At 32.1% G+C, this 24047-nt stretch overlaps 2 protein-coding genes across 3 annotated transcripts; one reads left to right on the top strand and one right to left on the bottom strand.

The window, feature by feature from the left end:
- Positions 1-731: 731 nt before the first annotated feature.
- LOC110097510 lies at positions 732-19012 on the top strand. Of its 2 annotated transcripts, none has more exons than XM_020823902.2 (5): positions 732-867; positions 5906-6041; positions 17869-17962; positions 18485-18568; positions 18659-19012. In XM_020823902.2, exons 1-5 carry the CDS (start codon positions 834-836, stop codon positions 18797-18799), a joined length of 489 nt encoding a protein of 162 aa, XP_020679561.1. In that variant the 5' UTR covers positions 732-833; the 3' UTR covers positions 18800-19012. The 2 variants fall into 2 exon arrangements, with proteins under 2 accessions (XP_020679561.1, XP_020679562.1); XM_020823903.2 differs by having other exon boundaries at positions 5909-6041.
- A 3129-nt stretch (positions 19013-22141) lies between these two features.
- On the bottom strand, positions 22142-23014 carry LOC110097583 (AT-hook motif nuclear-localized protein 21-like). Its single transcript, XM_020824057.2, has one exon. It carries the CDS (start codon positions 22945-22947, stop codon positions 22213-22215), a length of 735 nt encoding a protein of 244 aa, XP_020679716.2. The 5' UTR covers positions 22948-23014; the 3' UTR covers positions 22142-22212.
- Between the last annotated feature and the right edge of the window lie 1033 nt (positions 23015-24047).

A 24047-nucleotide genomic window follows, 5' to 3' on the forward strand; every position in this document is an offset into this window, starting at 1 on the left:
TGACCCTGCACCTTACTCCAATATCCACTGAATTTGAGGACAATGAAGCAAAAAGGTCTTGAATCCATTTCTGTGTGTGCATATAATTAATAAGTTAAACGAAGTGAAAAAAGTGAATCAAAATGAGTTAGCCAAAATAAACAAAAAATTCATTTTCATGTAAAAAATTGCAGTTAGCCAAAACAACCATTTATATATTTTCACAAAAAACATGGAGGCAGTCACCAAAGCAAGCAATAAAGAAAACTTTGCAGATCGAAGATGCTCAAAATGTCATATTTTATTAGGAAAATGATGTCAGCATCGAAGAAACTGAAAAAATGGTTGATTAGTAGAAGCTAAAGTTGACAAATCTAAGTAAGAACAACAATTAAACCAAGGGAACTAGAATGTCAGTGTAAAACGTTACTTTTTTTACTATCGCGAGAACGATCTATTGCTGAAGCTAAAGCTGGCGGAAGTAATACTGTCGCAAGAACGAGAATATTACATACGGGAACATGTAATACTACATACTCTAGCGAAGAAGAGGCGATAGTCGGTCGTCAAAGAACAAGGTGTGAGAACAGGAACCAGATCTCAAGAAGGTCGGTTAGGGGTTTTAACGGAACGTTACGGAGTGGTATTTGAAATTTTAGAAATGTTGTTTGGATGATATATTAGTAAATATAATAATTTGAATGTTAAATATGCATTTTAAATAATTTTAAGTGTTATGTATAAACAAAAAAGTGTGCAAATTGGGCTCCACGATACGTGAACGTGAGTGGCATCCTTCCCCACTCGGCTTGTCGTCCTCTCTGCCCTTTTTCGAGCCATATTTCGTCGTTTCGATGGCGAATTCCTCAGCGATTCTATCATTTGCCGGTGAGCTTTTCCTCTGTCGATCGCAAACTATCCTACAAGTAGAATCGGACCTCGAAATATTTTGGGCCCTCGAGATCTTTGAGCGATCTCATGTACTGCTAACCGTTAGTGATGTTTTAGCAATCTCCATGTTATTTTGACCTTGTTCTTTTTATTTTCGAAACCTAGCTATTTTATTTCGGGTAGGCTTGATCTGCGACTTCGGAAACGCTATATTCTATTTCATTACATGTTTCTTATATTTTTGTTTCCTTTTTCTGGAAAACGATTAGAAATGTGCGTGGATTGCTCCTTTGTTTCTGATAAATAGTTGGTTCCAGGTTAGAGGCTGCTTGGTTTTCTTCAAAAAGGGGTGATGAAGATGAGTTTATATTGTTAAACTTTCGAAAATTTTTTGCAAAGTTTGAAGGGCTGTGGCTATAAGTACGATTTAATTTAAATGGGTCTTCTAAATATAGATTTAGTATGTATCGAGGCGAGCTACTAGCTTACTTCCTGATAATGTGTTTGGCTATTTGTTTTTGGATTAAGATTTATGAGGGAGGGAAATCATTATATTTCTTAATTCTTATGAATGGTGGGATTTGCCAAATCCTGAATTTAATCAATAATGGACAGATTTATCAAGACAATGTAATTTAAAGTACCAAAATATCTGTTTGAAAACATTTAAGGTAAATCTTGCTTAAATCCTGCCTAAAAGAGGATACAAAACAGCCTCTTAGGGTCATCAATGTTTTTTTTTGTTAGTTCTGGAGTTATATACCATTTGGATGCAATTTACTATTTAGCATTTGTGTAGAAACAAAATTAGTTTGCTATTCTAAGCCACTCTATAGGCGAAGGTTACCATGCGAAAGATTTTCTCTTATTTGTGCCTGCTTGTGTGCATGTGCTCGTTTCCAATGAAGATGTTTACTAAAATCTTCCTCTTTTCTAGTTTTTCACGGTAAACTTAAATAGCTTAATGAAATTTCATTTTGCAACAGAGTTTATGTCCAGTATTCTATTGCATAATAGTTTTCATATTCAGTAATTCTGGGATAAGTATAGAATATTCTTTTTAATTGACAACGCTATAGTATCAGTGAGCATTTTTTCATTAATTTTTGTGAATGTGGCCTAAGAACTAAGATTTAGTTAAAGGACATTATAAACTGATAGATAGCTATAGTGCATTATTTGCAAAATCCTTGAGCAGATGATGAAGAAGCTTTTGAATTGAGAATTGAAGAAAGGCAACAACAACAACATCAAGCCTTTGTCCCACTAAGTGGGGTCGGGTACATGAATTCTTTTTCGCCATCGTGTCCGGTTAAAAGTCAAATTCTTATTTAGATCTAACAAAGAAAGATCATTTCTAATATTCTATAACCAAGTCTTTTTAGGTCTACCTCTTACTTTTTTTAACAAAAGTCAAATCTAATACCTCAACTTTCCTAATCGGGTCATCGTAAGGCCTCCGTTTAATGTGACCAAAACAGCTAAGGGCGACTCTCTAATCTTATCTTCCACTGGAGCTACTCCAACCTTTTCACGTATATGATCATGTCGTATCCTATATCTAAGGGTCAAGCCACTCATCCACCTAAGCATCCTCATCTCTGCGAGACTGCGACGCTTAACTTAGTATTGTGTTTCTCTTTTAATGGCCAACATTCAGCATCATAAAGCATTGCAGGTCTCACCACCATCTTATAGAATTTTCCCTTAAGTTTGAGGGGGACTTTTCTATCGCACGATAAGCCCGATGCATTCCTCCACTTCAACCATCCAACTTGAATTCTGCTGATAATATTCCCATCAATTTCACCATCACTCTGAACAATATATCCAAGATATCTAAAACGTGTACTCTAATTAATGACTTGATCGCCCAAAGTCACAATCCCCTCACTAGGTCTATTGCTACTAAAATTACACTCCATATATTCAGTTTTAGATCTACTCAAGCGAAAACCTTTAGACTCTAAAGTTGACCTCCATAATTCAAGTTTACCTTCAACTACCTCTACAGTCTTATCAACAAGAAGAATATCATCAGCAAAAATCATACACCAAGGTACATCCTCTTGCAAATGTCTAGTGAGAACATCCATGACTAAAGCAAAAAGATATGGACTTAAGGCTGATCCTTGATGTAATCCAACCGAAATAGGAAAATACTTGGTCAAACCATCTTGTGCTTGAACACAAGTAATAGCTTCTGCATACATAGCTTTAATGATTTGAATATAAGCATTATTAACTCCTTTCTTTTCAAGAATTCTCTATAGCACTTCTCTTGAAACTTTATCATATGCTTTCTCTAAATCAATAAGTATCATATGCAGATCCTCCTTGTTCTCTCTATATTTGTCCATCAAACCTCTCAATAAATGTATGGCTTTCATAATAGACCTGCCCGGCATGAATCCAAATTGATTTTGAGAAACATTAGTATCACGCCGCAACCTATGCTCCATAACTCGCTCCCAAAGTTTTAAAGTATGACACATTAACTTAATTTCTCTATAATTCGCACACTCCTGTGCATCACCTTCATTCTTAAAAATATTAACACACTTATTCTCCACTGATCTTACATCTTTTTAGTCTTCAAAATAGTAATAAAAAGTTTAGTAAGCCAAGAAATTCCTTCATCTCCTAAGCATTTCCACATCTCTATTGGAATATCATCAGGTCCAACTTTTCCACACATCATTTTCTCCAAAGCCTCTCTAACTTTGATTTTGCTTATACGCCGATAAAAATAAAAATCTTTATTTTCATTTAGGGTGATAAAGTCACTAAAATCAATCGTATTTTCACATTTTTCATTAAAAAGTTTAGCAAGATACCTCATCCACCTTTGTTTAATATCATCTTCTAAGAAAAGTATTTTTTGATCTTCACTCTTAATACACTTCACTTGAACTAAATCCTTACTACTCCTATCTCTTTGTTTGACTAACTTATATGTATATCTTTCTCACTCCTTAGTATCTAATCTATTATATAAATCATTAAAAGCTATGTTATTTGCATCGCAAGTAGCTTTTTTAGATTCCTTACGAGACTCTTTATAGTTTTCCCAATTATCAGAATTTTTACATCTAAATCAATTTTTATAACAAATCTTCTTATTTTTTATCTTTTATTACACATTTGGATTCTACCACAAACTATTTTTACTATTAGGAGTTTTTCCCTTCGAAACTTCAAGCATATCTTTTGTAATATTCTTAATGTTGCAAGCCACTTTTTCCCACATAATATTGGCATCCTCATGCACAGACAGAATCTTAAGATCTAAAATTTTACTCTCAAAAATACTTTTGTTAATATTCTTTAAATGACCCCATAAAATCTTAGAAAATCGTTTTACTTTATTTTTTATTTTTTGCTTCTTTATCTTAAAGTCCAAAACTAATAATCGATGTTTGGTACATAAATTTTCACTCGGAATAATTTTACAATCTTTGTTATCTAAACGTTCTAATTTTCTTATAAGAGAATAATCAATCTCCATTTTACTATTTCCATTTTTATAAGTGATAAGATGTTCATCTCTCTTCTTAAAAAATGTATTAGCTATTAAGAAATCATAAGTTAAAGAAGAATCTAATATAGTCTTACCACCTTCATTTGTCGTTCCAAACCCATGGCCACCATGGATGCTTTTAAAATCATATACCTCTTTACCAACATGTCCATTTAAATTTCCTCCAATAAAAACTCTTTCTTCAAGAGGTATCTTTTGTATTAATTTTTCTAAGTTATTCCAAAATTTTAATTTTGAATTTATATTCAAATCTACTTGAGGAGCATAAATACTTATAATATTAATAATCTTAGCATCAACAACAATCTTTAAAACTATAATTTTATCTCAAATTCTATTAATTTGTATAACATTATCCTTCAAACTTTTATCTATAATAACACCTACATCATTTCTAGTACGACTCCTACCCGAATACCAAATTTTTTATCATAAACTATTAATCTCCTTAGTTTTCTCTTCAACCCATTTAGTTTCATGAATGCACATAATATTTATCTTTCTATGAATCATAATATCTATTAATTTCATTAATTTTCATGTAAGGGAGCCTATATTCCAAGTTCATATCCTAATTTTAATTTCATGGACTAGCTTCTTTGTCCTCATCCGTCCTTGATGTGGAAACTCTTGCCTATTTAACACTAGATTCGGGCGCCGGTGCAGCGGTCCTTGCACACTTGTCATTGTATTCAGGCCATACAACGCGTTGCTTCTAGGGGACGCCCTAGCATTAACACAACTTTTTAAAGGATTCATGTCATGATTAGACAAGTTTTACGCTGGTTATCGACTACCTAACGCAATCCTCCACTTTTCTCATCCAGGACTTGGGATCTAGCAACGACAGTGTTTGAGATTGAGAATTGAGAATTGAAGAGAGGGATTACAAAAAATTATGTTCAGGATAATCGAATGATATATGTGTTCTAAAAGTATAAGAAACATTTTTCCCGTAATAAATATCACGAAACAACTAAGGACTATCACGTCACATAAACCAGGGTATGTCATCACAAACAAATCATAGCATGGCAGAAGTCTAGGAAGGTTTGAAAACTTTAATTTTGTTGGAGAAAGAAATCTGTTGTCCTTGGGAAGATATTGTTAGATCTAAAAATTCTCACAGGTAAATTGGAACCTTACTGACGCATGTGATGAGAGAAAAAACAAAGATTAGGGAGAGAAAATGGAGAATTTAGAGTGAAAAGCTCTCAGATTTCACTAAAATCCTAAGCTAAACTCCTGTTTGCTTTGGAGTAGATTCTCTTAAACAGGCAAATTAAGGTTTTGTGATGTTGGATTTGGTTGCTATCTGCTGAACGTTTTTTTCTAGTGGCTCTTTTTTTTTTTTCCGCTTTATTTCAAGGTTAGACATAACAGTTACATTGAGTAACCTGTTAAGTGTTTTGTTACAAGTTCTAAATTTTGTAGCTCTTTGTTCGATCAGTTTATTGTTAAAATTATATGTAGATCACCTCTTCATTATTTCAGTAGGTGGAGTGCATTTTGGGACATGCGGCCTCCAATCAAATAAGCTCAAACCATTGAGAGGTCACCAGTCACAACTGTCGATGCGCCAAAGTTCAAAGTATCAGCTGCAAAAGTTATCTGTTCGAGCTGAATATGGGTAATAGATCTAGCTTTATCAAGTAGAATATTAAATAGCTGCCAAACTATTCTTCAAATGGGAGACATAAATGTAAGCTGTAATTTAGGTGCTTAATTTTGCTTGTTGGGGTTACCTAATAGAAGAGTTATCGAGTGTGTAAAAGGATAACTTTCACCTCAAGTTTTTCATTCTAATGATTTTAGGTTGTGGTCTTTTACATTTTACTTTGCTTTGCTACCGTAATCACCAACATTAGTAATTGCCAAAAACTTGTGATTTACTATTTAATTTTTTTTACTTATTGCTTATTGGTCATTACTCTAAAGGAATTATTCTTGCTTATTGATCATTACTCTAAAGGAATTATTTAAGTCACTGAAGTAGTTGTCCTTTTGACTTCCCTTCTATTATGTAAATTGCATTTATACATTTACAAGCTCGTCGGTTATCATAGATTTAATATCCCTTTTTATTGATAATTTAATCATGAATGTCAAAATTTAGAATCATCGCTTTTGGTTCTTGTTGCAACATAACAATCATGTTGCCATTCATTGCTTTATCTTATATTAATGTACTAATGCTGCTAAATATTCTTGAAAATTATTTTGACAGTTGTTTTTCTTAAACAACTCTCTAATTAAATAAATGTCAAGTTTTTGTGAGATATCTAAGTACAATTAAGGAAGAAATGAATGAACATATTTATATAATATATGGTAAGTAAAAGAGTAATTGAGAAAAAAAATGTAAAAAGACATATAATGAAATGTTTTTAAGTTTTCTTCTTTTTTTTTTGAATTTTTTACTTGAGTGGAAGTGGTGATTGTTTCTTGGCTCATATGTTTTTCACTTATATTTGAAAATTGATAGTTATTTTTTAAATTCTTGGATATATTTCTCATTGACTCCGTTAAGATTTGTTTTTTTCAAACTAGCATAATTTAGCTGCTATGAAACTTCTTGTTATGAATTCATATAAAATCTCAAATGATAATAACAATCAATATACTAAACCTTCTAGTTATTTTCTTTTAATTTTCCTATCTAGAGGCTTCTATTATAAGGCATCCAAAATTTTAAAAGCTTCTATTTTCATTAAATCATAATAGGCAATATGAACTAGTGTCTTAAAATATATAATATTTATTGAATGATCATGAGACCCATAAGTTAATCAATCTTGATAGAGATTTTGAGCAAATGGATTAAAAATTCTTATTGTTGGATAGATTCTCTTATGACTCTTATATTACAATATATGTGTCTATTCTCCCTCTTTCATGGGTCTCCCCTAGGAAACTTTTTTTTTCTTTTTTTAATAGCTTTGACTTATTTTTATTGTAAGAATTTCAAAGAAATTTATATTTACTTTTAAACTTTATACATAATCCAATAATAAAATTCAATTTTTTTTTTTTACTTTTCTACATAGTATTAGAGTGATGTTAGTGTTTCCTTCTTCCAATATTTGTTTTCTTTCCTCCTAATTAGGTTCTTATTTCTCTTCATTATTTCTTATTTCTTTAACTTCAATTCCCTTCAAAGAATCAACAATTATAAATGGTGAAAGTTAGACCAAGAAGTTTAGGGACTATAAGCTTGATATCATTTGAATAGGAGAAATTATTTGAAATGGTCCCAAATTATGAAGACGTTTTCTGAAAGGAGATCCATCATTTTATGAATCTTTTTTCTGAGTCGAATGCTTCAAATTTTATATTAAAATATTTTCTTGACTTGTAATAGCTATCAGAAAACTATCGACCTCTTTTATTTTTTTACTATTAGGGGAAGATTTATATATTTGAAAAAGATTAATTAGATTGTGACTTTTTAATCTTGGATCTAAGAATGAGAAGAATTATTTAAGGTACTAAAAATACAAGAGTTAGAAGTCATACTATTTTGAGCTAGAAAGCATGTTCTGGATAATTTTTGAATTTGTCAATTTCTTTTGCAAAACCTTTATGATTTTACAAGTCAAATTTGCCTTTTTTGTGACTTTTGTTTCCATCATAACTGGGAGGTTTTTAATAGAGTTTATAGCATTTTTCTTTAATTTATATTTTCTTCTAGTAATAATTGCATCATAGATTATATTTGAAAAAAGTTTTTTTTTTTTATGAATATAATCTGTAATAGTAAGTACTTTAACTTGAGGCTTAATAGTTGTTATCATACATGTTTTAGAAGCGGGGATATTGAGCATTATCGTATTTATTTATTTTTAACTTATATGAGGGAAAAAATATCATTTAACAATAGTATATTTTCTTTATTTAATATTTGGTCATGAACATGGTCGAAATTGTTATTGAGTCATACTTGAAACTTAAATACCCTTTCTACTTCTATAAATTATATGAGAATTATCACATTATCACATCATCATGAGATCTTGCTAATAATCTAATTCAAGCCTATAAACATTAATCCATTAAAGTATCTAGTAACATGAAAGTTATATTGTCTATTGAAATCTCATAGATGAAGACAACATTCTTCCTTTTTGAATACTTTCTTTTACGTGGCACTAAACTTCTTTTACGGTAGAGATGAATATATATGTTCTACTGATTTCAAACATCATAAAATTTCAAAATCATATTACTATCATGTAATACGTGTCATCCTAATATACAAAATTTGAGTCATTCGACTCCGAAGAATGATTTATAAGATGACGAATATTCTTTCAGAAATGTCTTCATAATTTGAGACTTTTAAATAGTTTCTCCTGTTCAAATAATACGAAATTTATAGTCCCAAGAGTTCTCCCTTGGTCTAACATTCACCATTCATGATGACCGACTCTTTGAAAATAAGTTAAAGAAATCAAACATAATAAATATAAAGAAAAACTGGCCTAGGAGGAAAGATAATAAATGTTAGAAAAGAAAATCCTACATCACTTTGATACCATATAGAAATAAAATGTTAAAAAAAATTTAATTTTATTGTTGGATTCTATAAGAAGTTTAAAAGTATATATAAACTTTTTCGAAAGTATTATAATGAAAATAAATCAAAGTTATTTAAAAAAAAAATTCATGAGGGTTTTAGATTAGAAAAGGAAGAGTATGCACACGTATTGTAATATAATGGTTATAAGATAATCGATCCAACAATAAAACCTTTAATCAGTGTGCTCAAAGATCCCTATCAAGATTGGTTAATTTGTGAGTCCCACGATTATTCAACAAATATTATTTATCTTAAGGCACATTAGCTCACATTGTCTATCATGATATAATAAAAATATAAGCTTTTAAGATTTTGCATATACCAAAACAGAAGCCTCTATATATGAAAGTTAAGCGACTTTGATATATATTTGAAATAATTTATAAGTTTAGTATATTGCTTGTTATTATATGTTTTAGGATGTTATATGAACTCATTACAAAAAGTTTTGTAGCAATTAAGTTATGCTAGTTTAAAGAGAGAGAGCTTAACAAAATCAACAAGTAAATATTCGGGAATTAAAAAAATAACTTTTTTCAAACATAAGTAAAAAGTTTGTGAGCTAAAAGATAATCACCACTTCCATAAAGTAAAAAATTTAAAAATGGGAAAAACCTCATTTTCATTTTATTTGTCTTTTTACATTTTTTTTCTCTTTTACCTTTTTACTTGTCATGTATTATATAGATACGACTATTCATTTCTTCCTTAATTGCACTTCTTTAGATAGCTCACAAAAACTTGATTGTATTTAATTAAAGAGTTGTTTAAGAAAAGCAATTGTCGAAATAATTTTCTACAATATTTAGCAACATGGGTATAGGAATATAAAATGAAATAATGAATGACAGCATGATCGTTATGCTGCAACAAGAATAAAAAGTGATGGTTCTAAATTTTGACATTCTCAATTAAATTATTAATAAAAAGGGTTACCAAATCTATAGTAACTGATGAGCTTGTAAATTAATGTAAAGCAAATTTTTTTCAATTGAACTCATCTTTTAAGGGATTACTCTCAACTAAAAGATAAGTTTGATGAAATATGTATCTTTTTTCTTGATATTCCGACAACACAAACTTTTAAAGTCTAGACATTTTACCCCTTTAAGTCTATATAAAAATGAGTAAGTCTAGCCAAAATCTCTTACAAGCTCTAGTCTCAAAAGTGTTATTAAATAATAATAAACAACCCTTCCCTATACGTAATTTGTTTCTCCTGCACAAAAAACTTTCTTTGCAAGTATCAGCTTTAATTCTATTATGATATCATAAACTCTATTTAAGGCACTTGAATGTAAGAATTGGAAAGATTTTATGAGAGAAGAGATGAATACTCTAAAATAACCACATTAGAAAAATTATTGAACTGCCATTGAGAAGAAAAAGATAGGATACAAATTGATTATTTCATTAAAATATAGAGTAAATGAAAGCCTAGAATGGTAGAAAATGAGATTAGCAGCCAAATGATATATTCAATCCTATGAAATTAACTATCATGAAACTCTTGCATCTATTGTGAAAATGAATATAATATGCTTTTTCATTTTTCTTAACGCCAATCATGGATGGTCCATGTAACAATATGATGTAAAGAATATTTTCCTACATGGGATGTTGAAAAAGAAATCTATGTGAATTCATCACTTGGATTTGATACTTCTTTCACAAAGAACAAGGCTTGCAAATTTTAAAAGACTTTCCTTAAACAATCTCTAATAGCATTATTTGGCACATGTACAAAACCCATGAATAAAAGTGGAAACAACTATAGCCAAGGAGATCATACCCTCTTCATTAGATACTCTACAAATGATTAAATTCCAATTCTCATCATATACATCAAAGATATAATTGTCACAAGCGATTACCCTTTAGAGAAAATGAGTTTCTAAGGAAAAAAAAATTGCTGAAGAATTTGAGATCAATGAGTTGAGCAAACCCTTTTTTTTTTTTAATTCAAGTTACTCAATCAGAATAAGGAATATTCCTCTCTCAGCCAAAATATGTCATGCATCTATTGAAAAAAAATGAAAATAATTTGTTGCAAATCTTATAAAACCCCAACTGAATTAGATAAAAAAATAGATGTAGGTGAAGAAAAAAAAGAACATATGATAATATCAAAGCTTAATTGGAAGAATGATATATCATCTCACACACTTCCAAACAATTGCATTTGGAGTAAGTAATTCATGCACAAAACTAAATATTCTCATCTTCAAGCTGCCTATAAAATTTTCAGACATCTTAAATCAAATCTTGGTAGAGGAATTCACTATAAAAAGTATAATACTTTACAAATTGAAGGATATCCTAATGCAAGCCATGAAGAATCACCAATGGATAAAAGATCTACAATTGGATGCCCTATATTTTTGGGAGGAAATTTGGGAGAAAATCTTATAAAATGGAAGAGCAAGAAATAACTTTTTTTTTTTGTTTTCAAAATTTAGCTTTTACTTTGAATTTAGAGCCATTATTCAAAGAAACTATGAGCTTATGTTAATCAAAATAATTTTAGAAAATTTAAAAATTAAATGGAAAGGGTTAATGAAAATATACTGTGATAATAAATCTGCATTCAACATTGCTCATAATCTAGTCAACATTTTTTTTATTATATTTTTTAATTCATAATCTAGTCAACATAATCATAACAAACATATGAAGATATGTATACATTTTATAAAAGATAACTGAAAAGTTTGTTGATTTGCACTCCATATATGCAAATAAGAAATTAACTTGCAGACATTTTCATCAAAGAACTTTGTAATCTCATATTCAAAAATATTATAAACAAGCTTAGAGTGACAAATTTATATCATCTAATATGAGGGAGAGTGTTGAATGATTGTGGGACTCACAAGTCATCTAATTTTGATAGAAATACTTAAGCATATGGATTATGGGTTATAATAATTTGATTGATTCTCATTTGGCTCATAGATTGTAATTTGTACGCTTTCTCCTTCTGATGTGAAACAACCAAGATTTTAAAGAAATAATAAAAGTTTTGCAAGCTTGCTACTTCATGAATAATGGATTACAAGAAAAGATTAAAGAATTATCTTTGGAGAATTGTTCTAGTAATTAGTTGCAACTTAGAAGGACAAGCCAATTCAAAATAAAATCGACAATTCACAGTAAAATCAAATGCACTTATAATAACAATCCATAGGTTAATGCCAAGAATTTTCACCTCAAGTTCCCTTGTATCTCACTCACATTCTAGGGGAATTACTTAATGGAGAGAAGTCTTGGGCAAACTAGACGATGCCACTTAAGAGGATGGTGACGCCGAAGGCCTTGATCAGAGGAAGTAGTCGGAGGAGGAGGTAAGGTTGAATGTTCCACGAATTGCCTCTGCACCGACGATCGTGCTCGTTGATCACCTCCGCTAGGTGAAGAAGGATGTGATCGATGTAGTCTTCAACGAAGCCTTCTTTTCCTTGCTATGTAATTCATTTGGATTGGAGCTTCCGAGAGAGAGATGGGAGGAAGAGAAAGGGCGGCCAAGGTGGGGGAGAAGAGGAGGGGCGGCTTGGGTGTGGACTTGGGTTAGGTTAGAAGAGGGGAGAGGAAAATTAATCAAAATATGAAATTAATTTCAGATTTTAAGTGGATTTGGCGGGATCTAATTTGAATTTTGAATTCAAATTAAAGGGGGACTTAATGAAGCCTTATTTGGAGCCTTGAGTTAAGCTCCTAATTAAGGGGAGAAGTAATGAATTTAACCCATTAATGGGAGTCCGGTGGTATGAAGAGGAGGGAGGGAATTGTGGAGAGAGTTTTATGAGTTTCCAAAGCAACACATGGGAATTAGGAAAGATATCATGAAATCCAATTTAATTTGAATTTCAAATAAACTTGAATTTATGCACTTTCCTTATTAAGAATTGGCAGATAAGGAAAGTTTTTTAAATTTGAAATTCAAATTTCAAATTGAGGTAATTATTTTCCTTTTCTCTTGGAGCTAATTTAGAAAGGGAGTTATGATGATTGAATTCATCATAATGGAGGGTTTAATGGGTGGGCCGGCGGTGAAGTTTGGAGAGGGGTATGGCATCGGGTGGGAGGATGGGAGGAGCTTGGGCCGTCGGTTGGAGCTTGAGGTGGTGGAGTTAGGGGAGGATTTGGGTGGGGGGAAAAAGGGCCGGGGGTGGAAGAGAAAGGAGGAGCCAGTGGTGGAGGTGGGGAAGAGAAGGAAAAGAAAATAAAAGAACTCAAACCACGAGCTACGGACTCTTCCAACGACTAGTGGGTATTGCGTTTGCCCACACCTTGTGCTCTCTCTCTTCTCTCTTGAGCACACTTGAAAAGAAGAAGAAGACAAAATCAGATTTTCATTCAAAACATTCATTAAAATTGATACAAAGACTTTGACCACTATATATAGGCCTTGCTAATGAAAATAAACAAAGACGCATACGCCCCTTGGGCTACAAAGCACTCAACTCCCTCATAGGGGTACAAAGGTCCACTGAAAAAAAAAATAATAAAATAAAACTAATACAATAACAAAGCACTCAATAATAGATGCCCCCGATCTTGGCCGTCGATTTGCGATATCTCTTGTGATAAACATGCTAGAAGCGACGACTGATGTCCTCATCACCTTCTCTTCTAACCATTGGCAACTCTTGAGGATTTTTTTTTCTTATTTTGTAAATAGCTCTGGTTTATTTCCTTTGTAAGGGTTTTGAAGAAATTTATATCTACTTTCACACTTTGTATAAAATCAAGCAATAAAATTTTAAGTAATTTTTTCTTCTTTTCTATAATATATATATTGGCAATATAGTAGCATTTTAATTTGGCCTAATCCTTGAACCCTCTTTTGTTTACTTATCTTATTGTGCATGCCCAAATCTTCTAAATATTTTTTAAATTACCTAATCTTCATTAGATGCTCCTCTCGCCATATTACTCAAAAAATCATCCTTTAGTTTAATGATATAATTTTGTTGGCCATTAAAAGAGAAGCATAATATTAAGTGTTGCAGAGATGAGAATGCTCAGGTGGATGAGTGGCTTTACTCTTAGAGACATGATACGAAATGAGCATATACTTGAAAAAGTTGGAGCAGCTACAGTGGAAGATAACTTAGATGGTTTGGTGACATAATACGTGGCCTTCCGATGACCCGGTTAGGAAAGTAGATGCATTAGATTTTACTTATGTTAAAAAAAATAGAGATAGACCTAAAAAGATTTGGTTAGAAAATATTAGAAATGACCTTTCTTTATTAGATTTAAATGAGAATTTACTTTTAAAAGAACACAATGGAGAAAAATGATTAATGTAGCCTACCCCACAGTGGGATAAAAGGTTTGATGTTGTTGTTGTTGCTCTTGTAGTATAATTTTATTTATAAATTAATATAAGCATGACTACTCATAGTCTGTATTTCTTGTTTATATAGATTAAAAGCATGATTTTGTTGTAGCATAATGTTATAAATTAGTTATTGCCTACAAAAATGTTATAGAAACAGATGCCCTAGTGAGACCATTGTGCTCATAACCCTGTGAATTTTTTTTGAGGGACGTGTAAAAGGATTTGTTCCTAAAGCCAGATTTGTTCCTAAAGCCAAAGGAGGGGGGGAATTTCTAGATTTCTCCTACTGAAAGTAAATGGCTGGTTCCTCCCTTTAATATTGCTCACTACCTGATCTCCTCCAAACAGTTCATGCATCATGCACCACTTAGCCATTGAGTATGAATTAAGATTGAATCTAATGAGTCCAGATTTAGTAATTTGCAATTCAGAAAATCAAATATGAAAAAGTATTGAATCAAATATGGTTCCAGTTTTAGTAATTTGGGATTCAGAAATTCAGCCTTGATTCATTCAGCAAACTGAAATCTCCCACGATCTTTTATCTTCAGGAAAAGACCTTTTAGTGGACGCCACACCCTTAATCTAACCAATGTTTGAACCCTTGCATTCATGGCAAAATCCAACATTGTCCAAGCCTAGTATGTTCTTCAGTAGCGATTTTAGATTGTCTAAAGAACAAATGCTAGAAACTAAAGGGTAAAAGAAGCTTGTGACCAAAGCCTTATACGCCTTTATGGCTGGAACACACATGTATGCAATGATATGCACAAGATCAAATATTGCACCAGAAGTGGGAGTAGTCAGCAGCTGCATATCTAATTGGTAAAAAGAGCTCTAGGCAGCTATTAAGTAAATATTTTGTCATCTATCTTAAAAGTGCAATAGACTATTTTTTTAAGTTTAAAAGAATTAGCTTTAAATGACATGACTATATTGATTTGGATATAGGTGGAGAAGTAACAAATGATACATTTATACTTTGGGTGTTACCACCTCAGATGGATGTCACAACTTCAGAAAATAGTTACACTTAGCGGAATATGTAGTTGTTGCTAAAGATTACAAGGCGATGGTTTGGCTCAAAAGCTTCGTGGAAGAGCTCTATCACAAGAAGATGTTGCATTCTTTCTTGATGGCCAGAACACCATTTTACAATGAATGTTGTTTTTCACTTATGGAGAAAGAACATATAATTCAAGCACTGATATATATGCAGTTTGTTCAAAGGAGATGTCTTACAACTAAGCAATTTTAAGTTTTGGAGCCTAATTTTTGCCTTATCAAGAAAATGTGCTACACAAATTTATTTGTAGGTTGATTAAGGGCATTTTGAGGATTTAATATATTTTCAATTGACCTAATTTTTCTTTATAAACATTGGGGCGTTGTCTTTATGGTGTAGCTAGAGAATTATGGTTGTAATTCTCACTATCAAAATCATAGTGAAATCTATAGCAACGACAATAGGAATTAGCCATAAATTGGGTGAATTTGTATATAATTTTGTGTGTTGGTTTTTTTTATTATTTTTGTTCTTAATGCTCTCTAGGTCTTTGAATTTAGTTTTGTCTATTTTCCAACACTTGAGAAATGCTTACAAAATTTGTACTAGTAGGAAAGTTTAGGCCTTGCGAAGTCTCAGCAAGTCTGCTCGATTGATGATTTAGAGATAACACATATAGAGTTATTTGGACATTGATTATTAAGTAGGTACATTAAAAATTTTAGTATGCAACTGAGAGATTGCTATAGTTATAAAGCCAAAGTTTCCTCCAACAAATATGTACAAAATAAGATTGGGATCTCCTATTATTGCAAATGAGATTTACAAAATATATGGTTGTAGTTTTTTTAGTGGGTCATGAGTTCTTTTGTTGACATCAAGATATTGTAATTAATAGTGCTTTATGTGTTTCCAAAATCACGTACTGTTACTATTATAAATAGCTCCTTATGTTGAGCTTATTCTTTATGAGGTCAATCTTCTCTCTCTTATGTTATTATTAGTACTTAGGCTTTCCTGTACTAGAATATAATTGATTTTAGGACTTTCCTTAGGAGGACACCCAAGGATATGGCATTGGATAGCCCTAGAAAACCTATAAAATCCTGTAGACCCTTTTTAGTGACCTTAGGAAAGTGATAGGCTTATCCAAGCCTAAACCCTAGGTTGATCCTAGGTCAAAACCCTAGAAACTCTAGAAACTTTAAAAGACACTAAATTCAGCCCAATTACCTCCTTACCTCAAACTTCAAAATCTTAAAAATATTTGTCACTGTTTTAATCAAGAGTCTTTCTAAGAGACTCATCTCTTGGCTTTATAGGGAACCTGTAATCTAGAATAAAATAAACTCTTTCTTACTCAACTAAGGTAGAAGAAAATATCTAGAAATGTGGACATTTTTTCAAAATACTCATTTTTGTTTTTTAATATCATTATAGAATATCATTTATATCTTTTGAAGTATGTTATTCTCTATGTTATATTTGATTATAAAAATAGGGATAAATGAGAGTTTAAGTGACTTTCATTATAGGATATCATTTTTGTCTTTCGGAACTTTGTGTTATTTTCTATGCAGTATTTGATTATAAAAAATGAAATTTTCAAATCCGAGTTTTATTTTCCCACACCTTAGAATGAGGGTTTTGATATCCCACATTAGCAAAAAAAAAAAAAAAAGAAAGATGAGAAAGAGAAGGGGTTCAGGTTCTCTTCATTGTTAGAGAGAAATGAGAGTTCAGGTGACTTTCCATTCAACAACATAAAAGGTGTCTGGAGCATGTCTTGCATGCAGGGACTAGGACGGAAGAATTCTATAGCAACCTTGGCTTCCTCCTTTCTCGGTCCCATATTTCTCTCCTACAAAAAGCGTTTGTGATCTCTTAACATTTAATTTGCTTTAACTGACGTATGCTGTCCTTTTCGCCAAATTGCTGCAAGTGGATACATCATTGCAAAAGTGGGAACTCAAAATCATTTATGTTTACAAAGAAAAATATTTGATATATCTTTTTTGAAGCTTAGTAAAATTATTTCATCTTTATGTGACCTCATACGTAGGTGGATCGCACTAAACCACATGAATTTTATGTACCTCTTCTTATGTATTCATTGCATTTGGTTTCTTGTTGCTACTTTTATCCTATCACTTGGTTATTTTAAATCAACAAGTTTCTAATGCTCTATGATATAAATATAGTAAAGGATATGCTGTTGCTTTTTTTTTTATTTGTTCGGATGAAAATTTTATCATCTCATTGTTCATATTTTCCTCAGAACTTGGATTAGCAGAATTGAATTTGTTGACTTCAATCTGTTTATTAGTGATTTTGTTCTGTATCAGTTGTTCAGCATATTCTTCCTTTTGTTTGCTGTTGTATTCAATTCCCTGCAGGACTTGCTCTAAAAGTTTCATGCATTTACACACTTTTTACTATCTTCTAATTTCCAATTCTGATTTGAAGTGTCTATCTACCATCTTCAAACTTTTTCCATTATTTAAAAACCTTAAATTGTATAACAGTGATGGTTCCAGAGGAGGTGGTGGTGATTTTCTCGCTGGTTTCATCGTAGGAGGAGCTTTATTTGGAACCTTAGCTTATGTCTTCGCTCCACAGGTGTTTATTATTATCCTTTGGCAAAAATTATGGGATCTACCCATTTTTACACCCCTAAACTTGAAAAATTATTCTCTGTGGAGTCCGGCCATCATCCAGAGACCAACAAAAATGCGCCACGTCATCTCAAAAGTGTATCGCGCTAAGTACCGAGCACAGTACCGACGCTGGGTACCGCTTCGGTACCAAGCGATACCGGACGATTCTCCCGTCGGTGTCCGCACAGAATAATATCTCCCTAAACTTTGACATCTCTAATTTGTTTAAGGGTCCTTTTGGGGCTCCCACTTATGTTTTTCACGCAGCTATGGCACTCTATTTGGCGAATTTTTTGCATTGATATGGAGCTTTTATAGTCAAATTTGCAAGATTTCGAGCAGCAATCAAGTTGCTGTCCCGAAAATTGTTTACAAAAAATCTTTTTTTTTTATCGGAACAATTTCTGTAGCTATTTTTACAGATGGCTGTAGCTGCCCCAAACGGACTCATCATCAACAAATTCTAAAATTGTTTGATTTGCAGATCAGGAGGTCTTTGTTAAATGAAGATGAATCTGGATTTCGACGGGCTAAGCGACCGATATATTACTACGATGACGGTCTCGAGGTAATCAAACTTGTATTTCTCAACCCATTTAATTACAATGAAAATTGTTCTTAGATACGTTTTTCATCATCTTCATCTGTTGCAAAGCAGAAGACCCGTCAAACTCTGAATGCTAAGATTAGCCAGCTGAATTCAGCCATAGACAATGTCTCCTCACGGTTGAGGGGTGGAAAAAATACAGCTGCGACTGAGCTCATTGAAACTGAACCTGAAGTAGAGGCCACCCTGTAGGGCTATTATTGCTCAATGAACATAGTTATTTTAAGCTAAGAAGCTACTCTCTGAAATTTTTATTCATGTTTGTGTATTGAAGTGGAAGAACTAACTGTTCCAGATTTTATATACATACAGATTGTGTTCTTGTATGAAAGACAAATGCTTAAGTTAGTAAAAATTTAAATGTTATGTTAAGAAAAATGATCATTGCTGTTATTATTATTATTATTATGTTGTTGTTGTTTAAATGCCTTATAATTTTGATATTTTTCTCATAATTTTGAGCAGTTGTCTTTTGTGTTCTAATATAAGTTGTATTAGAAATAGTTATACTATTTTCCAGTTACTAAGTTAAGCGTTGTAGAAATGAGGATGCTTAGGTGAATGTGTGGCTTTTCCCTTAGATATAGGATACGAAGTGAGCATATACGTGAAAAGATTAGAGTAGCGCCAATGGAAGATAAGAGTAGAGAGAGTCGCCTTAAATGGTTTGGTCACATAAAACGGCGGCCTTCTGCGACCCGGTTAGGAAAGTAGAGGTATTAGATTTGACTTATGTTAAGAAAGGTAGAAGTAGATCTAAAAAGATTTGGTTAGAAAATATTAGAAATGATCTTTCTTTATTAGATTTAAACAAGAATTTGACTTTTAACCGGGCACAATGGAGAAAAAGGATTCATGTAGCAGACCCCACGTAGTGGGACAAAGGCAAAGGCTTGTTGTTGTTGTAAAGTTTCTCCAATTTGATGTTTTCGACAACTGAAAGTGTTTCTTCATGTAGTTGTCCATGTATTGATTAATCTAACTGAGTTATTAAACAGTAAGAAAGCTGGTCCAAACAAAGCCTATAGATTAAGCTAGGAGGGGTTTTTTGCTATTTTTGGACCAAAACCACTTTAATTAAGGCTTCGTTTGGGACGGCTTTTTTATTGCTTCTTAAAACAGTTTTCTAATGCAAAATTTTTAATTTTTGTACTGAAAAGCTGCTTTAAGAAGCAGTAAAAAAGTCATCCCAAACGAAGCCTAAAACTTTATCAATTTGGCAAGTTTACTTGAACATAAATTTGGCAAGTTTTGTTTAATTCCCATCTAATCTATTGTTCTTATTAATGTAAACTAAGCTTTGCAATAATTTCAAATGTTTAAAATCACTAATTTCGAGGGTGTTTTAAGAGAGTTTGTAAGGTTTAAAATTAATGTTAATTTTTAATTAAGCATAACCAAGTGATGGAGTTAAAAAATATTATTAATTATCAAACATGTTTGCTAATTTTAAGCAAACAAATATCTTTAAGTTTTATGATTCTTAAAAATGTGGTTTCTACCTACAAAATGCCAAATGGGACCTTATGAATTCAAGGAATTAGTGAATTTCACATAACTCTCTAGAATGGATGACCATTTCTCTATTTAATCTAAAAAATTATTTGACTATTTAAAATGGTAAAATTAGATAGAAAGAAATGAATTAGTGAAAGTTCTAATTATTTTTATATATTATATGATTATTTTTTAAAGTTATTTTGTTTTATGAATAATTAAATGATCATATTTATATATTATTTTATTTGAAGAAAATATAAAGCAATTGATAAAAATTAAAATAAAAAGGAAAACAAAAATTGAAGACTTGCAATGCCCGTTGTGAGATTAAATAACTCATTAAATTAGAGAATATTTAATTTGAAACCAACAAATTAGTCTCAAATCAAGTTCAATTATAAAAATCAGAAAGCATATCATTTGGGTTAATTAAACTCTGTGCAAGTCATATGTAATTTTTATTGTAGGAGGATATTAAACAAATAGCTCTACAAAAAAAAAAAAAAAAATGTTGAGTATAATTTTGGTGTATTTGATATAGTGTTAGATGGCCGAATTAGCTCATTAGTTACAGAGCTCAGGGCATCTCCAACCGAACGGCAAACACTTGTTTGCCGTTCTTGCTTTGCTCCAACTGATCGTCATTTTTTTACGTCATTTGATCGCGGATGAACAGTGCTACGCCAATATTAGCGTTGCACTGTTCATCTGCGCCATTTTTTTCTCTATACCGAACAGGTTGGGAAGAAAGGCGCGAAAGAAAACGATTGTTTTAGCGGCAAAATGGCGTTGGATTGGAGATGAAACACGGCATTTTTTTATTTACCTGCATTTTGGAGTGAAAAATGACATTTTCGGTTGGAGATGGTCTCACAAGTTGAGATAATCCAGCTATGAGTTCGCGCTCGAGCCTATCTTTGCTAGTAAGATTTTCAAGTTGCTCGATTAACTTAAACTATAATTAAATAATAATAATTTTAATAAAGCTTTATATATTTTATTTTATTTTTTAAAATTTATTTATATAAACTCTCTTTATTTTTTTAATATTAAAAGGGGATTCTTAAAATATTGAAAATTTTTATTTAAAATTAAGGAATCAAGCTCAACAATTAAGTTAAGCTCAAGTTTTCTACACAGGCTTGTGCAATCGAGCCAATTTTAAGTCTAAATTTTTTAATAAGCCACGTTCATGCTAAGTAAATGAGCTTAGTTCGAGATCGAGCAAATACTCTGCTTCACTCAACTCATTTTCACCACAAATTTGGAATGCACCCTCGAACTCCATCACAATTTTGATGTATTTGAAATCATTAGATTTGAACAATTTTCAAATACACAATAATTCTGTCATGTTGTTACCCGCCATCGCAATCATCTACCGACCACCCGACAACCACAGACCATTGTCGCCGCACTGGCAAACAATGCCAACCGCCACCACCGCTCGTCAACCACCTCCCCCCTCCCGACTGCGGATATGCATATCCGATTATATACTTTGAGGTATATAAAATTTCCCAACAAATATTCCAAAAATTTAAGATCTATTGTTCAGATTTATTTTCTCTGCAATCAGCACACAACAAATTTCTTTTTTTTTGTGCTTTTGCCAATATAAATATTTATGTAGCCTCTAATTAAAAAGAAAAAAAAATAAATTGCTGAACTAAATCGAACTATTAGACATTGGAAAATAAATTACAGGAGAGACCACTCATACATTTCAAAAACACAAATGCAGACTTTTCAGCGCAATATTTTTTAAAAAAATCTTCATTTATTTTCCCAAAAATACAATATATTATATATTAGATAATAAAATAATGTTTATTAAATAATATGTACTTAATTTGACTATTTTGAAATAAATAATAAAGGTAATTTCACAAAAAATATTTTGTAAATAAATGAATTTAGAAAATAGTATCAAATTTTTATCATAATTATTTTTTGTATTTAATAAATTTGATTTAAAATAAGTATGATAAAGTTTTTAATAAAAATAATTTTAATTAACCTAAAATTTCTCTATTTTTTAAAAAATATGTAATATAACATTTCATGATTTCATTTAGATAATTCCAAAGAAAGTATTCAACGCATCAAAAGGGCGGCAGTTGACAGTCTGCCAAATTGAGCGGCAAATTGAAGAACGGCAGATTGCCGCCTCCGCCTCCGCCTCCGCCTCCACTGGTGGCTGGCTTCTCCACCTCTTCACCTTCTACCGGAAGCCGCTCGTAGGCAGCATTTGCGAACGAGTAAGCGATGACTATGACCGGCCCGGCGGCGATAAGCGCTCCGGCGACACTCCCGCCGACAACCATCCCTTGGCCGCCGCCAGCGAGAAAGACGGCGAGACTGGTTGCACCAGGCGGCGCAGGTGGCGGGAGGAAGGAACCTGAAAGGGAGAGGATATCAAACCGACCATGGAGGTTGAGTATGTCACCGGCTGCAGCCGGTTGCCGGATGCTCACGTCTGTGACCGTACCGCAGGCTGTGAGAATAGAGAGGCCGCGTTGGCGGCGGCGGGCAAAGTCGGAGAGAGAGGTGAAGACGTCGGAGCCCGCGGCGATTTCTAGGATGTGGGATTGGAGAGTGTTCGGAGTTCCTCTGGTTAGGAGTAAGGGCGCCTTGGGTTTGTTTTTGGAGCCGGGAGGTCGACCGCGGGGACGGCGGAGGAGCGTGTCGGTAGCGGCGGCGCTATCACCGGAGAGAGGGTTGTTGTCTTCGGAATTGTATTTTGAAGGGGTAGCGTTATTGGGATGGAGGTCATGGAACTGGTGGCGGAGGAATTGGGAGCTCATGGTAGTGTTGTTGGTTAGATCTATGGTTGCCATGAGAGCATGAAGGGAGAGAGAGAGAGAGAGAGACAGAAAAGATGGAGTGGGAGAGATGAAGATAAGGAAGTTGTCATAGGGCTATTTTGGGGAGAAAATTATGCACTTTAGAATTTTTAAATTTATTTTAAAATCAACACTATATATATATTCTATTTTTTTTTTTAAATAAGAAATATCTACTTACAATCAAATCTCTAAATTTTATAATTATATACTTTAAAAATGACATACTAAAATACCAACATCAAAATTTTATTCTTTTCAAATGGAGTTTAAGGTTTCGGTTGGGACGATTTTTTTACTGCTTTTTAAAACGGAGTTTTAGTACAAAATTTTTTATTTTTGTACTAAAACTCCGTTTTAGAAAGCAATAAAAAAGCCATCCCAAACAAAGCCTAAGTCTTCGTTTGAGACAGCTTTCTTAAAGCTTCTTAAAGGAGTTTTTTAACACCAAAATTAAAATTTTAGTATTTTTATTAACAAGCTGGTTTAAGAATTAGTAAAAAAAGTGTTTCAAGATTTCATTTGGGACAATTTTTTACTACTATTTAAAGTAGTTTTTTAACACAAATTATTTGAATTAAAAAGTGTGAATTATAAAATTACTTTAGAAGCATTAAGAAAGCTATCTCAAATAAAGCCTAAGATCACGAGGATGTTAAGAGTTTTTATGAGTCAATTTTTTATTTAAAAAAATTATTATTATATTTGGCTATAATATTTTTTTTTTCATTGGAATTATTCATGCTAAAAAATAATATATTAATATGATAATAATAAAATTATTATTATTATTAACTTTTTGAAAAATAATTTTGTTTTGACAATCTTACAACTAATTTCCAGGTAGGTTGGCTCTGCGTTTAACGGGTCAGAGCTTCTTAGGGTTAGGGTTGGAAATAAGTGAGAACAGTGGGAAGAAACTAGAAAGTTGCTGCAACTAAACTTAAAGGGCCCACTTGTCTTTTTTTCTCTGCGACTAAGCTTTGGGTTGACATTATATGACAGCTATTAGCTATATAGAGACTTTCTCTCTCTTATTTTTTGTTATTTATAAAATATTTATATTTAATTACTTAGTTATGCAATTAGAAATC

Source organism: Dendrobium catenatum, unplaced genomic scaffold (assembly GCF_001605985.2).
Source record: "Dendrobium catenatum unplaced genomic scaffold, ASM160598v2 fragScaff_scaffold_390, whole genome shotgun sequence".
Classification (NCBI taxonomy): domain Eukaryota; kingdom Viridiplantae; phylum Streptophyta; class Magnoliopsida; order Asparagales; family Orchidaceae; genus Dendrobium; species Dendrobium catenatum.

Coding starts and splice junctions, on each gene's coding strand:
- LOC110097510 (XM_020823902.2), top strand. CDS start 834: ATGGCGAATTCCTCAGCGATTCTATCATTTGCCG. Junction 868..5,905: donor AGCGATTCTATCATTTGCCG/GTGAGCTTTTCC, acceptor TCATTATTTCAG/TAGGTGGAGTGCATTTTGGG. Junction 18,569..18,658: donor ACTACGATGACGGTCTCGAG/GTAATCAAACTT, acceptor GTTGCAAAGCAG/AAGACCCGTCAAACTCTGAA.
- LOC110097583 (XM_020824057.2), bottom strand. CDS start 22,947: ATGGCAACCATAGATCTAACCAACAACACTACCATGAGCTCCCAATTC.